We start from the raw sequence: 19,625 nt of genomic DNA, 5'->3' as shown, positions 1-19,625 counted from the left end.
GTGGCAAAAACAGGAAAACAGATTATTATCTGAATGGTGGCCGATTAGGAAAAGGGGAGGTGCAACGAGACCTGGGTGTCATTATACACCAGTCATTGAAAGTGGGCATGCAGGTACAGCAGGCGGTGAAAAAGGCGAATGGTATGCTGGCATTCATAGCAAGAGAATTCGAGTACAGGAGCAGGGAGGTACTACTGCAGTTGTACAAGGCCTTGGTGAGACCACACCTGGAGTATTGTGTGCAGTTTTGGTCCCCTAATCTGAGGAAAGACATCCTTGCCATAGAGGGAGTACAAAGAAGGTTCACCAGATTGATTCCTGGGATGGCAGGACTTTCATATGATGAAAGACTAGATCAACTAGGCTTATACTCGTTGGAATTTAGAAGATTGAGGGGGCATCTTATTGAAAGGTATAACATCCTGAAGGGATTGGACAGGCTAGATGCTGGAAGATCGTTCCCGATGTTGGGGAAGTCCAGAACGAGGGGTCACAGTTTGAGGATAAAAGGGAAGCCTTTTTGGACTGAGATGAGAGAAAACTTCTTCACACAGATAGTGGTGAATCTGTGGAATTCTCTGCCACAGGAAACAGTTGAGGCCAGTTCATTGGCTATATTTAAGAGGGAGTTAGATATGGCCCTTGTGGCTAAAGGGATCAGGGGGTATGGAGGGAAGCCTGGGGCGGGGTTCTGAGTTGGATGATCAGCCATGATCATACTGAATGGCGGTGCAGGCTCGAAGGGCCAAATGGCCTACTCCTGCACTTATTTTCCATGTTTCTAGTTAGGGCAAAAGAACAAGAGGGGACTAATATCCCAGTGGTAAGGCTTGGTAGTGCTAGTGTGGGGAGAGGGGTGTTGTGGTTAAAATAATTTGAAGGGGGAATGGGAGCCAGAATGACAGAACAAGTAGTGGAGAGGGTGAATTGAATTGACTTCATTACATACAGTACACCCTTAATATGCATGAGGAGGAGTAATCTTTACATTACGTCTCCCTCTAAATGTGCAATGTGTAATTTATAGTAATTTATAATAAATAGTTTGTACATAGAACAGGCAATGTAATGTGGAAATGCAATTGTATCAGCATGAATTAATCAGTCTGATGGTCTGGTGGAAGATGATGTCCCGGAGCCTGTTGGTCCTTTTGCTGTGTTACCATTTCCTGGATGGTAGCAGCAGGAACAGTTTGTGGTTGTGGTGAATTGGGTCTCCAATATCCTTTGGGCCCTTTTTACACACCTGTCTCTGTAAACGTCCTGAATAGTGGGAAGTTCACATCTACAGATGAGCTGGGCTGTCCACACCACACTCTGCAGGGTCCTGCGATTAAGGGAAGTACAGTTCCCATACCAGGCAGTGATGCAGCCAGTCAGGATGCTCTCAATTGTGTTCCAGTAGAAAGTTCTTAGGATTTGGGGCCCCATCCCAAACTTCTTCAACCATCTGAGGTGAAGGAAGTGCTGGTGTGCTCTTTTCATAACACAGCCGGTATGTAGAGACCATGTGAGATCCTTGGTGATGTTTATGCCGAGGAACTTAAAAGCTGTTCACCCTCTCAACCCCAGATCCACTGATGTCAATAGGGCTTAGCCTGTCTCCATTCCTCCTGTTGTCCACAATCTGCTCCTTTGTTTTTGTGACAATGAGGGAGAATTTGTTTTCTTGACACCAGTCAGATGTTGTTCAGACCTCAGGTAGAGTCAGCAATCAAATGGTTGAGCATGGGGCGATGAATATGCTGAGCTGTGTATATCACAATGCAAGAGGCATCGTAGGAAATCCAGATGAGCTCAGGACAGAAAATTATGATACTGTAGTCATTATTGGGACTTGGTTGCACCCAATAGTCTGAAGGATTTAGAGGAACAAATTTCTACAGAGATCAAGGACAATGCCAAGAAACAAAGGTTGATTCAGTAAGTGATTTTAATTTTCCATATATTGACTGGGACTCCCATACTGTAAAAGGACTAGATGGGGTAGAGTTTGTCAAATGTGCTCTTATTCAGTATACAGAATTCCTGATGTAGGAGTGTCCAATAATCTGTTAGTAAATGATCCAGGGCTGGTGACATAAATTAGTGATCATAATGCCATGAGATTCAAAGTAAATATGGAAAAAAGAGAGGTCTGGACCACGGGTTGAGATTCTAAATTGGAGAAAGGTCAATTCTGAAGGTCTCAGAAAGGATCTGACAAGTGTGGTTTGGGACAGGCTGTTTTCTGGCAAAGGAGTACTTGTAAGTGGGAGGCATTCAGAAGTGAAGTTTGAAGGTGTAGAGTTTGTATGTGCCTGCCAAAATAAAAGTTGAAGGGTAACTGGTGCAGGGAAACTTGGTTTTCAAGCGATATTGAGGCCCGGGATATTTTGTTCCTCTGTTGTGGTACAACCAAGGCTCAGGACTACAGTATCATAATTCCACGCCCTGAGCTCATTTGACATTTTTTTTGTCGTCTTCTGTTGGTTTCTAAAAGCTTCCCAATAGTTTTTGTTCTTTTTTTTTTTGCCCTTTCTTTGGCTTTTATGTTGGCTGTGGCTTCTCATTTCAGCCACGGTTGTGTCCTCCTGCCTTTCCAATGCTTCCACTTCTTTGGGATGTATCGATCACTCAGCTCCCGAACTCCTCCCATTGCTGCTCCGTTGTCACTCCTACCTTTTCCTTTCCAAACATGTTTATCCAGCTTCTCTGTCATAGAAACATGGAGAGGTTCAGTACACAAACAGGCTATTTGGCCCATCTGGTCAATGCTGAAATAGCATTTAAGCTGTCTAATGCAACTACCTGCACCGGGACCATTGCCCTTGTTACGTAACTGACAACAATGAATATCAATCGAGACAGGTTATATAAAAACAACCAAACATTTATTAAACAGAGATAAACAATATAAAAACAAACAAAAACCTTAACTGAAAGTTAACCGCTATGCAGCCGTTCAACAAATCATCACTCAGCACTGGTTCTTAAAGCGTTAAATGCGAAAATAGTTCTTAAAGCGGTAAAGTCAAATACGGTTCTTAAAATGGTAAATTCTAAAGTCCGACAGATTTATACATTCAATTGGGAGAGACTTCTCTGGAGAAGGATTTCTTCATTGACACGACTTTCCAGTTTGTTCTGACCAAAGGATTCACGATGCAGGAAATAAACGGCTTAAGACAACTGACCGTCAATTCTAGAGAGCACCTTGCATGAACTACCTTGCTCTTTTGGTATGAGTTATCTTTGATGCAGGTCGCTACTCCTTCAACGAAGACTCAATAAGGTCGATCCTTTATTAAACTGCCGAACATTCCCAACTTCTCTTAATCCTTCGTATCCTGTATTTCGATGAAGTTTTCACTCTCCAGTACTGCTGGAAAAAGGTACATCAGTGCATCTAGCAAAAATTGCCAATCCAGCTCTGTTGTACCTTGCAACAGAAAGTAACACTCCTTTTTAAAAATGAAACTGTGTCATAAAAACAAATATGCAACAGAGACGGAGACACAGACGCACGTTCTAGCTGGAAAACTAAAAACTAAAATCTAACTGCGTCAACTGAGGTCTTCCCTTATATACCCGTGGTGCACGTGTCCCCATGTGACCTCACATCAGCGGGAAAATTACATCAGGTGACCTCCAGAAGACCATTACATCATTCTCACAAAAAAAGAATCACAGATCTCCTTGAGGTATGTAACACCTTCCTCCAAAATAAACATATTGGTCTCTCAAAGAACAAAACTTTAACAATTAACAATTTATACAAAGGTATAAAACTTACAACATACACAATATATACAGTCTTATCTTTCAGCACTTTACAAACTAATATACAGTAGGAGTGTTACAAATTTTAAAATACCACTCCATAAAAACAATTTTTCATTGTACATTTAACATCTAGATAAACGATCAGTGATCACAATGTCTTTACCCTTAATATGAGTGATCAGAATATTGTACTCCTGTAACATTGAACTGTGTTACTAAATTGAAGTTTAATTTCCTTAACCCTTTTCCTTAACGGTCACAGTGGCCTGACCAAATTCACTGTTAGCTAAGTTAATAGTTAAGTTAGCTTTTGAAAGTCTGTCAAATAATTTCCCCACCGCAGTAATATGTGCTTTCCACGTATTATTTCCTGTAACTAAATCATCAATATAGGCATCTGTATCTTTTAATCCCTGAATCATGCTATTAATCATCCTCTGAAATGTACCTGGTGCATTCTTCATCCCAAATGGAAGAACATTATATTCATATAACCCAGATGGGGTTACCAATACTGAAATCTCTCTACCTCTATCTGTCAATGGAACACACCAATAAGCTCTTAACAAATCAATCTTTGTAAGGAATTTGGCTTGTCCAACTTTATCCACACAATCATCTACCCTAGGGATTGGATATGCATCAGTTTTTGTCACAGCATTCACCTTCCTGTAATCTGTACAAAACCTAATACTATTATCTGGCTTAGGCACCATAATGCACAGTGAACTCCAATTCAAATTAGAGTGTCTAATAATATCATTCTCTAACATATACTTAATTTCTTATTAGGCAAGTTCACATTTTTCCCTGTTCATTCGATACGGATGTTGTTTTATGGGTTTTGCATCTCAACATCTACATCAACTGTAGCTACAGTGGCTGTTCTAGGAACATCTGGAAATAAATCTCTGTATTTAAAAATTAACTGTTTCATCTGCTGTCTCTGCTCTGGCTGTAAATAAGCTAATTTTCCATAAATATTTTCTAGAATTTTTGAATTTGGTAACGTGGCTGAAATAATGTTGAGTTTAAAATGAGTTTCAGATGAATCATCCCTTAAGGTTTTATCAAGATCAGACTCATTATTGATCACAATAGTCATAGCAGCAGTCTCTCTCTTAATATGGTTTTATCATATTTATATGACACAGCTGTGTTGTCTTTCTCCGATCTGGGGTTTTTATCACGTAATCTACATTATTTACCTTAGATTTAATCTCATAAGGACCATGAAATTTAGCTTGTAATGGGTTCGTTTGCACTGGGAAAAGAACCAACACCTTATCTCCAGGCTTAAATGACCTCATCCTAGCTTCCTTATCATACCAAGTCTTCATCTTCTCTTGAGCTAATTTAAAATTTCCTTTGCCAAGCTACAAGCTTTATATAATCTTTCTTTAAATTAAAAAAAAACATAATCTAGCAAACTAGTGTGTACCTCTTTATTAATCCACTGTTCTTTCAACAAGGCCAAAGGTCCTCAAACTCTATGCCCAACCACAAGTTCAAAAGGACTAAAACCTAATGATTCCTGTACTGCCTCTCATACCGCAAAAAGTAGTAAATGTATACCTTCATTCCAGTCTTTTTCATTTTCCACACAATATGTCCTAATCATAGTTTTTAATGTAGAATGAAATCTCTCCAAGGCTCCTGGTGATTTTGGATGATAGGCTGATGAGATAATCTGTTTTGCTCCCAGTTTATAAACTATTTGCTGAAACAATCCAGACATACAATGACTACCTTGATCCGGTTGTATTTCCTTAGGCAACCCAAAATAAGTAAAAAAAACTATAAGACCCTTTGTCACAGTTTTGGCTGTTATATTCCTAAGAGGTACTGCCTCTGGAAACCTAGACGCTGTGCACATAATAGTTAACAAATATTGATGTCCAGGTTTAGTTTTTGGCAAAGGACCTACACAGTCTACAATGATTTTTGAGAACGGCTCACCAAGTACTGGAATTGGTTGCAGTGGGGCCACTGGAGTAACCTGATTAGGTTTACCCACAATTTGACATGTATGGGACGTTCTGCAAAATGTCGCTACACCTTGTCTTAAACTAGGCCAATAAAAATGTTTAGAAACTTTGTTCATAGTTTTCTTTACACCTAGATGACCACCCAAAGGAATACTATGAGCCATAGTTAAAACCTCATTTCGATAAACTTTAGGAACTACTACCCAATGATTAACCTCCCATTCCTCACTAGCAGGAATTGTAGGTGCTCTCCACTTTCTCATTAATAGTCCCTTTTCAAAATAATATCCCACTGGTACTTTTTCAATTTCACTATCTGAAAGAGCTTGTTCTTCTGCTATCATCTCCTTCCGAGATAAAGACAAATCTTCCTGGTCAGACTTACCACCAAAATCCTGATCAAATAACGTAGGTAAGAAAGTTTCTGATACATCCTCAAAATTCGAATCTTGAGTTGAACTGTCATGGGTAACAACCTCATCCTGTACATCAGTCTTTTTAGCCATAGCTCTTGTTACAACACAGGAAGAATCTGTGTTAGATTCCCTCTGTGGTTCCTCAGAATTTGAATTTATTTTCAAATGCACTTCAGGAAAAACTTGTCCACCTGCTAAATCATTCCATAACAAAAGAGAAACATCATTCACAGTTAAACTGGATTGTAGCCCTACTTTAACAATCCCTGTAACTAATCCTGACCTTAAATTTACTCTATGCAAATGTCCTGGCATGAGGGCACTCCCAACTCCTCTTATATAATTTACCTCACAATGTCAGACTTTAGTCAGACTTCAGACTTCAGATTTTAGCACACTGTCTAATATTAGTGATTGAGAAGCTCCAGTATCTCTAAGTATTCTTATTGGTACTGAATTAGATCCTTCTTTCAAGGATACAAATCCTTCTGTTATAAAAGTTTCATATCCCCTCTTAACTTGGTCAGACTCTGACACATCTTCATTAATGTTTTCTAAACCCTGTGAATTTAAAGGTGTTTCAATATGCTGCACACAAGCATCTGGGTCGGCTTCTTTCTCTTTCTTTTTCAATCAAAAGCAATTAGCTATTACATGTCCAGGTTTCTTACAATAATTACAAATAATACCAAAAATGTCTTTCCTTCACATGTCTCCCTTCATCCTTACTTTTCTCACTCACTTCAGGTTTAATTTCTGGTTTACATTGACTCTCTGTGCTATTTTTCCTTTTAAAAATTTTACCTGCAGAAAATTTATTCTTATGAATTAAAGCATATTCATCAGCTAATTTAGCAATCTCCTGCAATGTAGCAGTGTCCCTTTCATTTAAGTATGTTCTCACTTCAACAGGAATGCTTCTTTTAAATTCCTCCAGTAAAATCAACTCTTTTAATGTATTAAACTCCCCATTCACATTTTTAGAGGAAACCCATCTCTCAAAACACATAGATTTCTCATAGGCAAATTCTACATAAGTTTTTTCCACAGATTTCTTCAAATTTCTGTATCTTTCTCTATACGCTTCCGGAACCAACTCATATGCCTTTAATATATGCTGTTTAACAGTATCATAATCCAGTGCTTGCTCAGCATTTAAAGCTGTATAAGCTTGTTGTGCCTTGCCTTTAATTACACTCCGTAACATCACGCGGCCATTGCTCTTTCGGCCACTTTAAACTCAGTGCATCGGTTTCGAAATGCTGGAAATATTTGTCCACTTCAGCTTCATTAAATGGAGGAGCCAAAATAACCTCACGACTAGCAATAAACTGTTTCTTAGAACCAGAAGACTGATTTCCCATCCTTAATTTCTCCATCTCAAACTCAAATTTCCTCCGGTTTTCAGCTTCCCTTTCTTCAAATGCCCTTTTTTTAATTAACCTCTCTTTTGGCCATTTCCACTTTAAATCTTTCAAACTTCAACTGTTCAAGGTGCAACTGCATTTCCAGATTACTCATTGGAAACCTATCTAACACCTCATCATCAAACGTTTTCAAACTAATATAATGCTCAGCGATTTTTCTTTGTATTAAAGCCTTTGTGGTATTCTTTGTAATTCCTTTAATATCCAACCTCCTCGCAATCTCCAATACCTCAGGTTTTTTTGCATTCACTAAAGACACCGAGTCAGGCATGTCCATAAACTCGTTAATATTCATTGTTGCCGAATACCACTCACACACCAATCCAACTCAAAAAAATCGGGTATTTTCCTTTTCCAAATCAGAATGGCAATTATCAGCACTTAACCTCAAAATCGGAACATCTCCTGGCTGAGCCCCCACAAATTATGTTATGTAACCAGCAACAATGAATATCAATCGAGACAGGTTATAGGAAAACAACCAAACATTTATTAAACAGAGATAAACAATATAAAAACAAACAAAAACCTTAACCGGAAGTTATGCGGCCGTTCAACAAATCGTCACTCAGCACTGGTTCTTAAAGCGTTAAATGTGAAAACAGTTCATAAAGCAGTAAAGTCAAATACGGTTCTTAAAATGGTAAATTCGAAAGTCCAACAGATTTATACATTCAATTGGGAGAGACTTCTCTGGAGAAGGATTTCTTCATTGACACGACTTTCCTGTTTGTTCTGACCAAAGAATTCATGATGCAGGAAATAAACGGCTTAAAACAACTGACCGTCAATTCTAGAGAGCACCTTGCATGAACTACCTTGCTCTTTTGGTATGAGTTATCTGCGATGCAGGTCGCTACTCCTTCAACAAAGACTCAATAAGGTCGATCATTTATTAAGCTGCCAAACATTCCTGATTTCTCTTAGTCCTTCGGGTCCTGTACTTCGAAAAAGTCTTCACTCTCCAATACTGCTGGAAAAAGGTACATCAACACATCTAGCAAAAATTTCCAGTCCAGCACTATTGTACCTTCAAACAGAACGTAACATGCCGTTTTAAAAATGAAACTGCGTCATAAAAACAAATACGCAATAGAAACGGAGACACAGACGCACGTTCTAGCTGGAAAACTAAAAACTAAAAACTAACTGCGTCATCTGAGGTCTTCCCTTATATACCCATGGTGAAAATGTCCTCACGTGACCTCACGTCGGCGGGAAAATTACATCAGGTGACCTCCAAAAGAGCATTACATCGTTCTCACAAAAAAAAATCACATCTCCTTGAGGTATGTAACACCCTCCATACCCCTACCATCCAGGCTCCCATCCGAACTTCTTTTAAATGGTGAAACCGAGCTCACATTCACCACTTGTGCTGGCATCTCATTCCACACTCTCACAACCATTTCAATAAAGAGATTTTCCAAATGTTCCCATTAAATTTTCACCTTCCCCACTTACCCATGACCTCTGGTCATCATCCCACCCAACCTCAGTGGAAAAAGCTGCTTGCAATTACCCTATCTATACCGTCATAATTTTGTACACTTTTAACAAATCCTCAAGGCAATGTATAATTTCCTTGTTTATGTTTAGAGCCTTTTTTAGGTGTATAAAATGATGAGGGGCATTGATCGTGTGGATCGCCAGAGGTTTTTTCCTAGGGCTGAAATGGCTAACACGAGGGGGTATAGTTTTAAGGTGCTTTGAAATAGATACCGAGGGGATGACAGGGGTAAGTTTTTTACACAGAGAGTGCTGGGTGCGTGGAATGCACTGCCAGCTATTTGTGTGAGAGTGTTTCAGTTCCTACCAGTCACCCATGCAGCTCAGTGGGAACAGGGAATAATACGAATAGACAGAGTCAAACTGAGCCAGGTCACAGATTGGAGATGGCAGAAATTCCCATTGTTATCGAGACAGGAACAGTATCAGAGAATATGTTGGTCATTCTAGATACCAGCACTGTGCCCAGTTAGAAGATGATTTCTCTCTCGAACTTGGATTGAACCTCACTGTAATAGTATGATGCCAGATCACACCTTGACAACTCAAGTGATCTCATCTGAAATACTGTCTTACACCCATTGATGGATTTTGTAAATATTTTTACAGGTTAAAAATGACAAGGAATTTGTCTATGGGAATCTCGAACACAGCAAGCCAGTTTTGCTGTCTCCAGCCGGATATTTAAGAAGTGGAGCAAGGGATTCACTTGATCATCCTTTGTGCTCGGACTGTGACGAGGGATTCACTCGATCATCTGACAGACTGGCACGCCCGTCATTTTACACAAGGACCTACACGTTCACCTGCTCAGTCAGTGGGAATGGATTCAGTCGGTCATCTCAACTGAAGGTACATCAGCAAGTTCACACTGGGACAAGGCCATTCACCTGTTCTGTGTGTGAGAAGGGATTCAGTCGGTCATCCCACCTGTGGACACACCAGTCGGTTCACCCTGGGCAGAGGCTGGTCAGCTGCTGAATTTGTGGGGAAGAATACACTCGGTCATCTGACCTAATGGCTCACCAGCAAGTTCACACTAGGGAGAGGTTGTACACCTGCTCGGACTGTGGGAAGGGATTTACTAAATCATCTCACCTACTGAGGCACCAGTCAGTACACACTGGGGAGAGGCCATTCACCTGCTCCGACTGTGGGAAGGGATTCACTTTGTCATCCCAACTGAAGGTACATCAGCGAGTTCACACTGGGGAGAGGCCGTTCACCTGCTCCGACTGTGGGAAGGGATTCACTTTGTCATCCCAATTGAAGGTACATCAGCGAGTTCACACTGGGGAGAGGCCGTTCACCTGCTCCGACTGTGGGAAGGGATTCACTTTGTCATCCCAATTGAAGGTACATCAGCGAGTTCACACTGGGGAGAGGCCGTTCACCTGCCCAGACTGTGGGAAGAGATTCACTCGGTCATCTCATCTACAGAGACACCAGCGAATTCACACTGGGGAGAGGCCATTCACCTGCACAGTGTGTGGGAAGCGATTCACTCGGCCATCCCACCTACAAGCACACTGGTCTGTTCACACTGGGGAGAGGCCGTTCACCTGCTCAATGTGTGGGAATAGATTCACTTGCTCATCCCACCTGAAGGTACATCAGCGAGTTCACACTGGGGAGAGGCCGTTTATCTGCTCAGACTGCGGGAAGGGATTCACTTGCTCATACCAACTGAAGGTGCATCAGCTAGTTCATACTGGAGAGAGGCCATTCACCTGCTCAGACTGTGGGAAGGGATTCACTTGCTCATCCCAACTGAAGGTACATCAGCGAGTTCACACTGGAGAGAGGCCATTCACTTGCTCAGTGTGTGGGAAGGGATTCACTCGATCATCCCACCTGCAAGTACACTCGTCTGTTCACACTGGAGAGAGACCGTTCACCTGCTCAAACTGTGGGAAAGGATTCACTCAGTCATCTCAACTGAAGGTACATCAGCGAGTTCACACTGGAGAGAGGCCGTTCACCTGCTCCGACTGTGGGAAGGGATTCACTTTGTCATCCCAACTGATGGTACATCAGCGAGTTCACACTGGTGAGAGGCCGTTCACCTGCTCAAACTGCGGGAAGGGATTCAGTCAGTCATCTGAACTGAAGGTACACCAGCGAGTTCACACTGGAGAGCGGCCATTCACCTGCTCAGAGTGTGGGAAGGGATTCACTTGCTCATCCCAACTGAAGGTACATCAGCGAGTTCACACTGGGGAGAGGCCGTTCACCTGCTTGCACTGTGGGAAGGGATTTACTTCCTCATCCCAACTGAAGGTACATCAGCGAGTTCACACTGGGGAGAGGCCGTTCACCTGCTCAGACTGTGGGAAGGGATTCACTCAGTCATCCGCCCTAATGGCACACCAGCGAGTTCACAGTGGGGAGCGGCCGTACACCTGCTCTGTCTGTGGGAAGGGATTCACTCAGTCATGCACCCTACAGAGACACGAGCGAGTTCACAGTGGGGAGCGGCCGTTCACCTGCTCAGATTGTGGGAAAGGATTTACTCAGGCATCCGAACTACAGGCACACCGGTCAGTTCATACTGGGGAGTGGCCGTTCACCTGCTCAGTCTGTGGGAAGGGATTCACTTGGTCAACTGAACTACAGGCACACCAGTCAGTTCATACTGGGGAGAGGCCGTTCACCTGCTCATTCTGTGGGAAGGGATTCACTAAGTCATATCAACTGAAGGTACATCAGCACGTTCACACTGGAGAGAGGCCGTTCACCTGCTCAGACTGTGGAAAAGGATTCACTTCGTCATCTCAACTACTGACGCACCAGCGAGTTCACACTGGAGAGAGGCCGTTCACCTGCCGAGACTGTGGGAAGGGATTCACTTGGTCATCTCATCTACAGAGACACCAGCGTGTTCACACAGGGGAGAGGCCATTCAGCTGCTCAGTGTGTGGGAAGGGATTCACTCGGTCATCGAATCTACAGAAACACCAGCGAGTTCACACCGAGTAGAGGCCGATCAGCTGCTCAGACTTTGGGAGGAGATTCTCTGAGCACTCTGCACCGAATGTGCATCATTGGGTTGACAGTGGGGAGAGGCCGTTCGACAGCTGTGAATGTGGGAAGCGATTCACTCAGTATTCTAACCTGATGTAACTCTCACTTTGACTGGCAGCTTAATATAGGGGGTGATAGCCCCCCCCCCCAGCCCGGCCAGTCTTAAGAAATCTTGTTTGGGTGGATGCTGCTTGATGTGTTCCCTGTTACAAATCAGTACCCTGAGAAAACAAACGGTACATAATCTGTGATAAAACGTTTGGGCTTTATAGTTTCTTACTTTGACTATAGAACGAGTAAAAAAAATAATGAAGAAGAAAGGCCCAATCTCTCCATTCATGTCTTCTCATCGCTCCCCGGCAAAAGACTGCAAAAATCTCTCTTCCAGACTCCCAAGAAAGAACAACATTTCTCTCATTGGATAGCCCTGCGTTCCAAAACCCTGTTGTCTCTAGTCGTAACCTAAACATTGCTGCTACAGAGAAACCGTTACCTCAGCAGTGATGCATTGCAGAGAGGCCATTCCATTAGCAGTGAAACCTCACAGCATGTTACACTTGTGACATAGTACTGGAATGTTTCAATAAGCTGCTTGCTGGATATTTGTCCATCACCGTTGCTGAATGCAATTTTGAGAGTGACTGTTGGTGCTGAACTCTGCAATTATTGCTGCTGCTCACCACACCCAGTCTGCACCCTGGTCACTGAGCATGGGAGGAGTTTCTTCTGCTGCATATTCACCTTTATTGGGACTGGAGTTTTATATGGACTGGAGTGGAGAGCGGCCAGTGAAGGAGTGGAGCTTTGAGGCTTTGGCTCGAGAGGTTCTGGCAGTTGGATTGTGCAATCATGTCAATCAAAATTTGAACAGCTCAGAATGCAGCTGATTGGGCAATCAAGGTCAGGGGACCAAGCAATTTGATTGGGCAATTGTAAATTGAGAAGCTCAACAAACAAGTAAAAAGAGGGGTAGCTGAAGCGGAGCGGCCAGTGAGTGAGTGGGCCAGTGAAGGAGTGGAGCTTTGAGGCTTTGGCTCGAGAGGTTTCGGCGAGAAGAGGCAGAGGACGAGCTTGCTCCCAGTAAGGTAAGGCTGGGTATGTTTCTTTAATTATTTTGATTAACTTAGGAGTTGGTAATGGAGGCAGTAGATAGGACAGTCCAGTGCTCTGATTGTAGGATGTGGGAAGTGAGGGACAGCACAATTGTCTCTGATGACTAAACCTCAGGGATCTGTACTAGGTCCAATGTTGTTTGTCATATATATTAATGATCTGGATGATGGGGTGGTAAATTGGATGAGTAAGTATTAGATGATACTGAGATAGGTGGAGTTGTGGATAATGAAGAATATTTTCAAAGCTTGCAGACAGGATTTAGACCACTTAGAAGAGTGGGCTGAAAGATGGCAGAAGGAGTTTAATGCTGATAAATGTGAGGTGCTGCATTTTGGTAGGAGTGATCAAAATAGGGCATACATGGTAAATGGTAGGGCATTGAAGAATGCAGTAGAACAGAGGGATCTAGGAGTAATGGTGCATAGTTCCCTGAAGGTGGAGTCTCATTTGGATAGGGTGGTGAAGAAAGCTTTTGGTATGCTGGCCTTTATAAATCAGAGCATTGAGTATAGGAGTTGGGATGTAATGTTGAAATTGTACAAGGCATTGGTAAGGCCAAATTTGGAGTATTGTATACAGTTCTGATCACTGAATTATAGGAAAGATGTCAATAAAATTGAGAGAGTACAGAGGAGATTTACTAAAATGTTGCCTGGATTTCATCTCCTAAGTTACAGCAAAAGGTTGAACAAATTAGGTCTTTATTCTTTGGAGCGTAAGAATATTGGGAGTTAGGAAAAAAGTTAAAAAGCAGGACCTCAAGGGTGGTAATCTCAGGATTGCTGCCTGTGCCACGAGACAGAGAGGGTAGGAACAGGAAGTCATGGCAGTTGAAAGTGTGGCTGAAGAGTTGGTGCAGGGGCAGGGGTTCAGATTTCTGGAGCATTGGGATCTCTTCTGGGGAAGGTCTGACCTGTACAACAAGGACGGGCTGCACCTGAACTGGAAAGGAACCAATATCCTGGTGGGCAGGTTTGCTGGAGCTGTTGGGGAGGGTTTAAACTAGTTTGTCAGGGGGGTGGGAATCAGAATGTGAGTGCAGAGATGAGGGTAGAAGGACAAGGGCATGATGCTATGTGTTCTGAGTTGCTGAGGAAGGGCAGGCAGGGGACAAAACATACATGTAGCCAGTTCGAGGGGTTGAAGTGTGTCTATTTCAATGCCAGGAGTATTAGGAATAAAGGGGATGAACTTAGAAAATGGATCAGTACGTGGAACTACGATGTTGTGGCCGTTACTGAAACTTGGCTGGAGGAAGGGCAGGATTGGCTGATGCAGGTACCGGGGTTTAGGTGTTTTAAAAGGAATAGGATGGGAGGTAGAAAAGGGGGGGAGTAGCATTACTGATCAGGGATAGTATCACAGCTGTAGGAAGGGAGGTCGCTGCAGAGGGGGTGTCCACTGAGTCGGTGTGGGTGGAAGTCACAAATAGGAAGGGATCAATCACTGTGCCGGGAGTGGTCTATAGGCCCCCAAATAGCCCTCGGGACATCGAGGAGCAGATAAGCAGGCAGATTTTAGAATGGTGCAGGAAATACAGGGTTGTAGTTATGGGTGATTTCAACTTCCCTCATATTGACTGGCACCTCCTGACTGCAAGGGGGACAGATGGGGCTGAATTTGTCAGGTGTGTTCAAGAAGGATTCCTGACACAGTATGTGGACCGTTCGACGAGAGGAGAGGCCATACTGGATCTAGTTCTGGGTAATGAACCTGGTCAGGTGGCAGACATCTTGGTGGGGGAGCATTTTGGTGAGAGTGACCACAACTCCTTTAGCTTCAGCATAGCTATGGAAAAGGATAAAAACAGACAAAATGGGAAAGTGCTTAACTGGAGAAGGGCTAACTATGAATGGATGAGGCAGGAACTAGCGAGAGTAAATTGGAAACAGGTGTTGAAAGGTGAAAGCACAGAAGTAATGTGGAGGAAGTTTAGGGACCACTTGTGCTGGGTTCAGGATAGGTTTGTCCCACTGAGGCAAGGAAAAAATGGTCGGAAAAGGGAACCGTGGTTGACGAAACACGCGAGGCAACTCGTCAAGTGGAAGAAGGAAGCAGATGTTAGATATAAGAAGCAGTCAGAGCCCTGTTGGCCGCTTTTCGATTGCTCCTACCCTGTTTACTTAATTGTCTCCTACCAGTCTTTTTTTTTTTGAAACCTTATTATAAAACTTCAATACTGCTTTACTGTGGCTGGGAAAAGAACCAAAGCGTTTGCAAAAGAAAGAGAAACAGAAGATGAATCCGCAGTCACTTTGGATTCAATCAGTGACTTCCTTAAACGGCAAAAGTAGGAATTCTGTGAAGAGTTTCAACGGCTTAACAGCAAATTGGATACAATTCAGCGAACTTTATTTGAGCATGAGAACCAAATTCAGGAGAATACTGCGAAGCTAATGATACTTGAAGAGGACACTGAAGATACAATTAAACTCTGCAAAGAGTTATCTTTATCCAATGATAAAATGCTGAGAAGGATCATCAGTCTCGAAAATAAAAATAGGAGAAATAACTTGCGAATCCTGGGTCTTGAAGAATCAATTGAATGCGCTGACCCTACGAAGTTTTTTGCAAACTTTCTGAAGCAGATTTTCCCTGCTTTATTCACATCTGAGCTGAAGCTCGATCGAGCTTCTCGCTCTCTGACTTTGAAGCCATTGTCCTTGGTGGCGAAACCCAGATCGATCAGACTAGTCTTTCATGAATTTCGTATGAAGGACCTTTTAATTCACCATACCCGGAGACAAGGAATGATCGATTTCCAAAATTGCAAGGTTAGATTTGTGGAAGACTATTCACCTGAAGTTTTGGCTGATCGCATGAAATATAAAGAAGTTATGTCGGAATTTTATAATAAAGGGTATAAACCATCTCTTCAGTTCCCCGCACGTCTGAGTATTGTTTTGAAGAACGGATTGCGAAAAAGAATAAATTCAGTTGAAGATGCAAAAGAGTTTCTGAAGGATGAATTCTAAAACTGTTATACTTCTTATTTGATCAAGTTTTTTTCTTCTGTTAATATGAATTTGAAATAAGGTTACGTTTTGGCTGTTCATATATTGTCTTTTGTTATATATTTTTTGATACTACTTTATTTTATCCCTTTTTGAGGCTTTCTTTTAATACAGCTTTCTTTGAATTTGTTTAAATTGATCCTTTCACATTTTCAAATACTAAGTTGTTTTACTTTTTATGTTGTGTGTTGGTAGGGACATAATGACATCGCAGGACTGGAGTTCTTTCTGTCAACAGGATTTTTTGGGGTCGGTACTTAGTTCTTAGCTCACTGACTGTCTATTGGTCAGCTTTCTCGCTTTGGGTAGGGGAGGGGGTAGGGCCTATTTCTCTCTGGGAGCTGTGTTGGGTTGAATATATGATTGTTTGTTTCAATACCTTACTTTACGGTTTGCTTTCTAGTTTTAATAACTTATGGCCAGATCTTTTAATTACATGTTGATTGGTATTTAAAATGGTTCGAAATATTCACCTGTTTAGTTTGAATGTGAAAGGGTGAATCACCCCACCAAAAGGAACAAAGTGTTTGCTTATATTAAAAAAATGAAAGCACCCATTATTTTTTTTTTACAAGAAACACACATACACAGCTGTGATACCTTACGTTTTTTTTACTGAGTGGAAGGGTAAGGAATTCTACTCTTCGTTTAACGCAAAATCCCGTGGAGTTTCGATTTTTTGTAGATACTACAGTTCCCTTTATTCAGCATAAAGTTGTTTCGGACCCTAATGGTCGTTTTGTTATTGTATCAGGGAGTTTAGACAGTAAGTTGATTGTTTTTGCTCATGTTTATGCCCCCAATGTAGATGATCCAGGATTTTTTGAGCGTCTATTTTCATATTTGCTAGATTTGTGTACTTACGCCCTTGTGATGGGAGGAGATTTTAACTGCTGGTTAGATCCAGTATTTGATCACTCATTTGTTAAACCAGCCACACTTAATAAATCAGCTTTGTTTATCCAATCTTTTCTAACTAAATGTGGTATAGTTGATGCTTGGCGATTTCTTCATCTGACGGACAGGGAGTATTCTTTTTTCTCTCATGTCTATCATTCTTATACCGGGATTGACTTTATTTTTATTGATAGTCAAATGATTCCATTAGTTCGATCAATTGAATATAAAGAGATTGCTATCTCTGACCACTCTCCTGTAATTCTATCTTTAAATCTTCCTGGTCCTATCCCCATGAGTAGATTTTGGCGATTTAATTCAACTCTGTTATCCGATGAAGATTTTTTAAAAAAATTATGGAGAATCAAATTACTCTTTATTTTTGAAGAAAATACGTTGGAAGAGGCGTCTAGCCTGATTATATGGGATACTTTTAAAGCGTACATCCGGTGTCAAATTATTTCTTATACTGCAAACATCATTAGAAAAGCTAACAAAGAAAGAAATGAATTAGCCAATCAGTTAAAGCAACTGGACCATAAATATGCTTCTGTACCTGATCCTGAAACATATAAGAGACGTATTGAAACTAAAACTAAATATGATCTTCTTTTAACATATCCAATTGAAAGCCAACTTTTAAAAGATAGAAGTCAACTTCATATTCACGGAGATAAAACTGGTAAGCTACTGGCTAATCAATTGAAGCCATTTTCAGCCAAGCGGCAAATTAAAGAAATACATAAAATTAATGGGGACGTGACAACTGACCACCTTGAAATTAATGAACTTTTAGAGAATTTTATTCTAAATTGTATAGATCTGACTCTGTTAATGATAATATTGCAATGAATAATTTTTTAGATCAATTAAATATTCCTAATCTTTCATTAGATGATCGTAGGCAATTGGATCAACCTATTTCCCAGGATGAAATTGCTCAGGCTATTTGAGAATTGCATTCTGGGAAATCCCCAGGACCCGGTGGATTCTCTGGAGAATTTTATTAGGCTTTTTCCTCCTTGCTTATACCACATTTATGTTCTACCCTTACAGGAAGGAAGACAACCAGAGTCTTTTTACGGAGCTTCCATTTTGCTCATTCTCAAAAAGAATATGAATCCTACTAAATGCTCTTCGTATAGACCTATCTCTTTACTCAATTTTGATACTAAAATTTTATCTAAAGTGTTGGCTTGAAGATATATCTTGCACATGCACCAGTCGTGCATGCAGCCTGGTACAGCCAATCCGATCTATTCCTTTTACTTTTTAATTTCCGTTATTTTTTGTATTTTTTTTCTCACGGTAACACGTCGAAGCTGCACGCTGTCTAACATGCTGGTAGAGAGAGTTTTCTTTGGGTTTTCTTTAGCACTGGAAATGGTTACATCCCAACATGCGAGACAGAAGCAAGGTCGCATTGTATATTTCACGGACCAGCAAACACCGGCCGGCTTAGCGAACAGAGCGATGGACACCCCAGCTGAAATCCGGAGGAAAACACACAGAGGGGGATCACAAAGTCGAGGAAAGAGGACCGGGTCGAGACAACAGAGACTTTTGGAGAAGAGGAGTTCGGTGGGTAATTCCATTCCGGCTGACCGGAAGTGCACTGAGAGCGGTAAGCGTGAAGGAGTTCGGTGCTTACTGATCTGGCTAACAACGGATAGTGCAATCCGGGGTATATTATGATTGAGGAATGTGTTTGCAGACTGGATATTGAACTTTTTACTGTTGGACTTCGGCCACATTCCACCGTGATACAACACTTGGCAGCACGGGAGGTCGTACCTGCCTGTGGCCATTGAACATGCAGCTCCTCCCGTGGAGGGTCAGACACCCTGAGCCGATAGACTGGTCCTGGAATTATTTTCCATCTGGCATAGTTTGCATTTTGGTGTTTGATTGTTGGGGTTTTTTGTATTGCTATATTTACGCTCTATTCTTGGTTGGTGCGGCTGTAACGAAACCAAATTTCCCTCGGGATTAATAAAGTATATCTATCTATCTATATCTATATTGATAGGATGCAAAACTGGGCTGAGAAGAGGCAAATGGAGTTCAACCCAGATAAGTGTGAGCTGGTTCATTGTATTAGGTCAAAGATGATGGCAGAATATAGCATTAATGGTAAGACTTGGCAGTGCGGAGGATCAGAGTCAAGTCAAGGCACTGTATATTGTCATTTCCACCATAACTGCTGGTACCATACACAGTAAAAACGAGACAATGTTTTTCAGGACCATGGTGCTACATGAACAATACAAAAATTACACTGAACTACGTAAAAAAACACAAAATTACACGAGACTCCAGACCTGCTGAGGACTGCATAAGGTGCACAAAACAGTGCAGGCATTACAATAAATAATAAACAAGACAGTAGGTTGGTGTCAGTCCAGGCTCTGAGTATTGAGGAGTCTGAATACTTGGGGGGGGAAAACACTGTTACATAGACTGGTCGTG

The 19,625-nt window shown here is 41.7% G+C and overlaps 1 protein-coding gene across 3 annotated transcripts; it reads left to right on the top strand.

The window, feature by feature from the left end:
- The first annotated feature begins 2,893 nt into the window (after positions 1–2,893).
- On the top strand, positions 2,894–19,190 carry LOC140208241 (uncharacterized). 3 transcript variants are annotated; one of them, XR_011888706.1, is made up of 3 exons: positions 2,894–3,683; positions 9,715–13,214; positions 18,532–19,190. XR_011888706.1 is itself a non-coding variant. In XM_072276769.1 (2 exons), the coding sequence occupies exon 2, from the start codon at positions 10,123–10,125 to the stop codon at positions 12,082–12,084; it is 1,962 nt and encodes a 653-aa protein (XP_072132870.1). In that variant the 5' UTR covers positions 2,894–3,683; positions 9,715–10,122; the 3' UTR covers positions 12,085–17,501. The 3 variants fall into 3 exon arrangements, 1 of the variants encoding a protein (XP_072132870.1); XR_011888705.1 differs by having other exon boundaries at positions 18,213–19,190; XM_072276769.1 differs by lacking the exon at positions 18,532–19,190 and having other exon boundaries at positions 9,715–17,501.
- Positions 19,191–19,625: the final 435 nt, after the last annotated feature.

The sequence above is a fragment of the Mobula birostris genome, chromosome 13 (assembly GCF_030028105.1).
Source record: "Mobula birostris isolate sMobBir1 chromosome 13, sMobBir1.hap1, whole genome shotgun sequence".
Taxonomy (NCBI): Eukaryota; Metazoa; Chordata; class Chondrichthyes; order Myliobatiformes; family Myliobatidae; genus Mobula; species Mobula birostris.
Note: the sequence above shows the minus strand (reverse complement) of the source record. Positions and strands in the feature narration are given on the sequence as shown.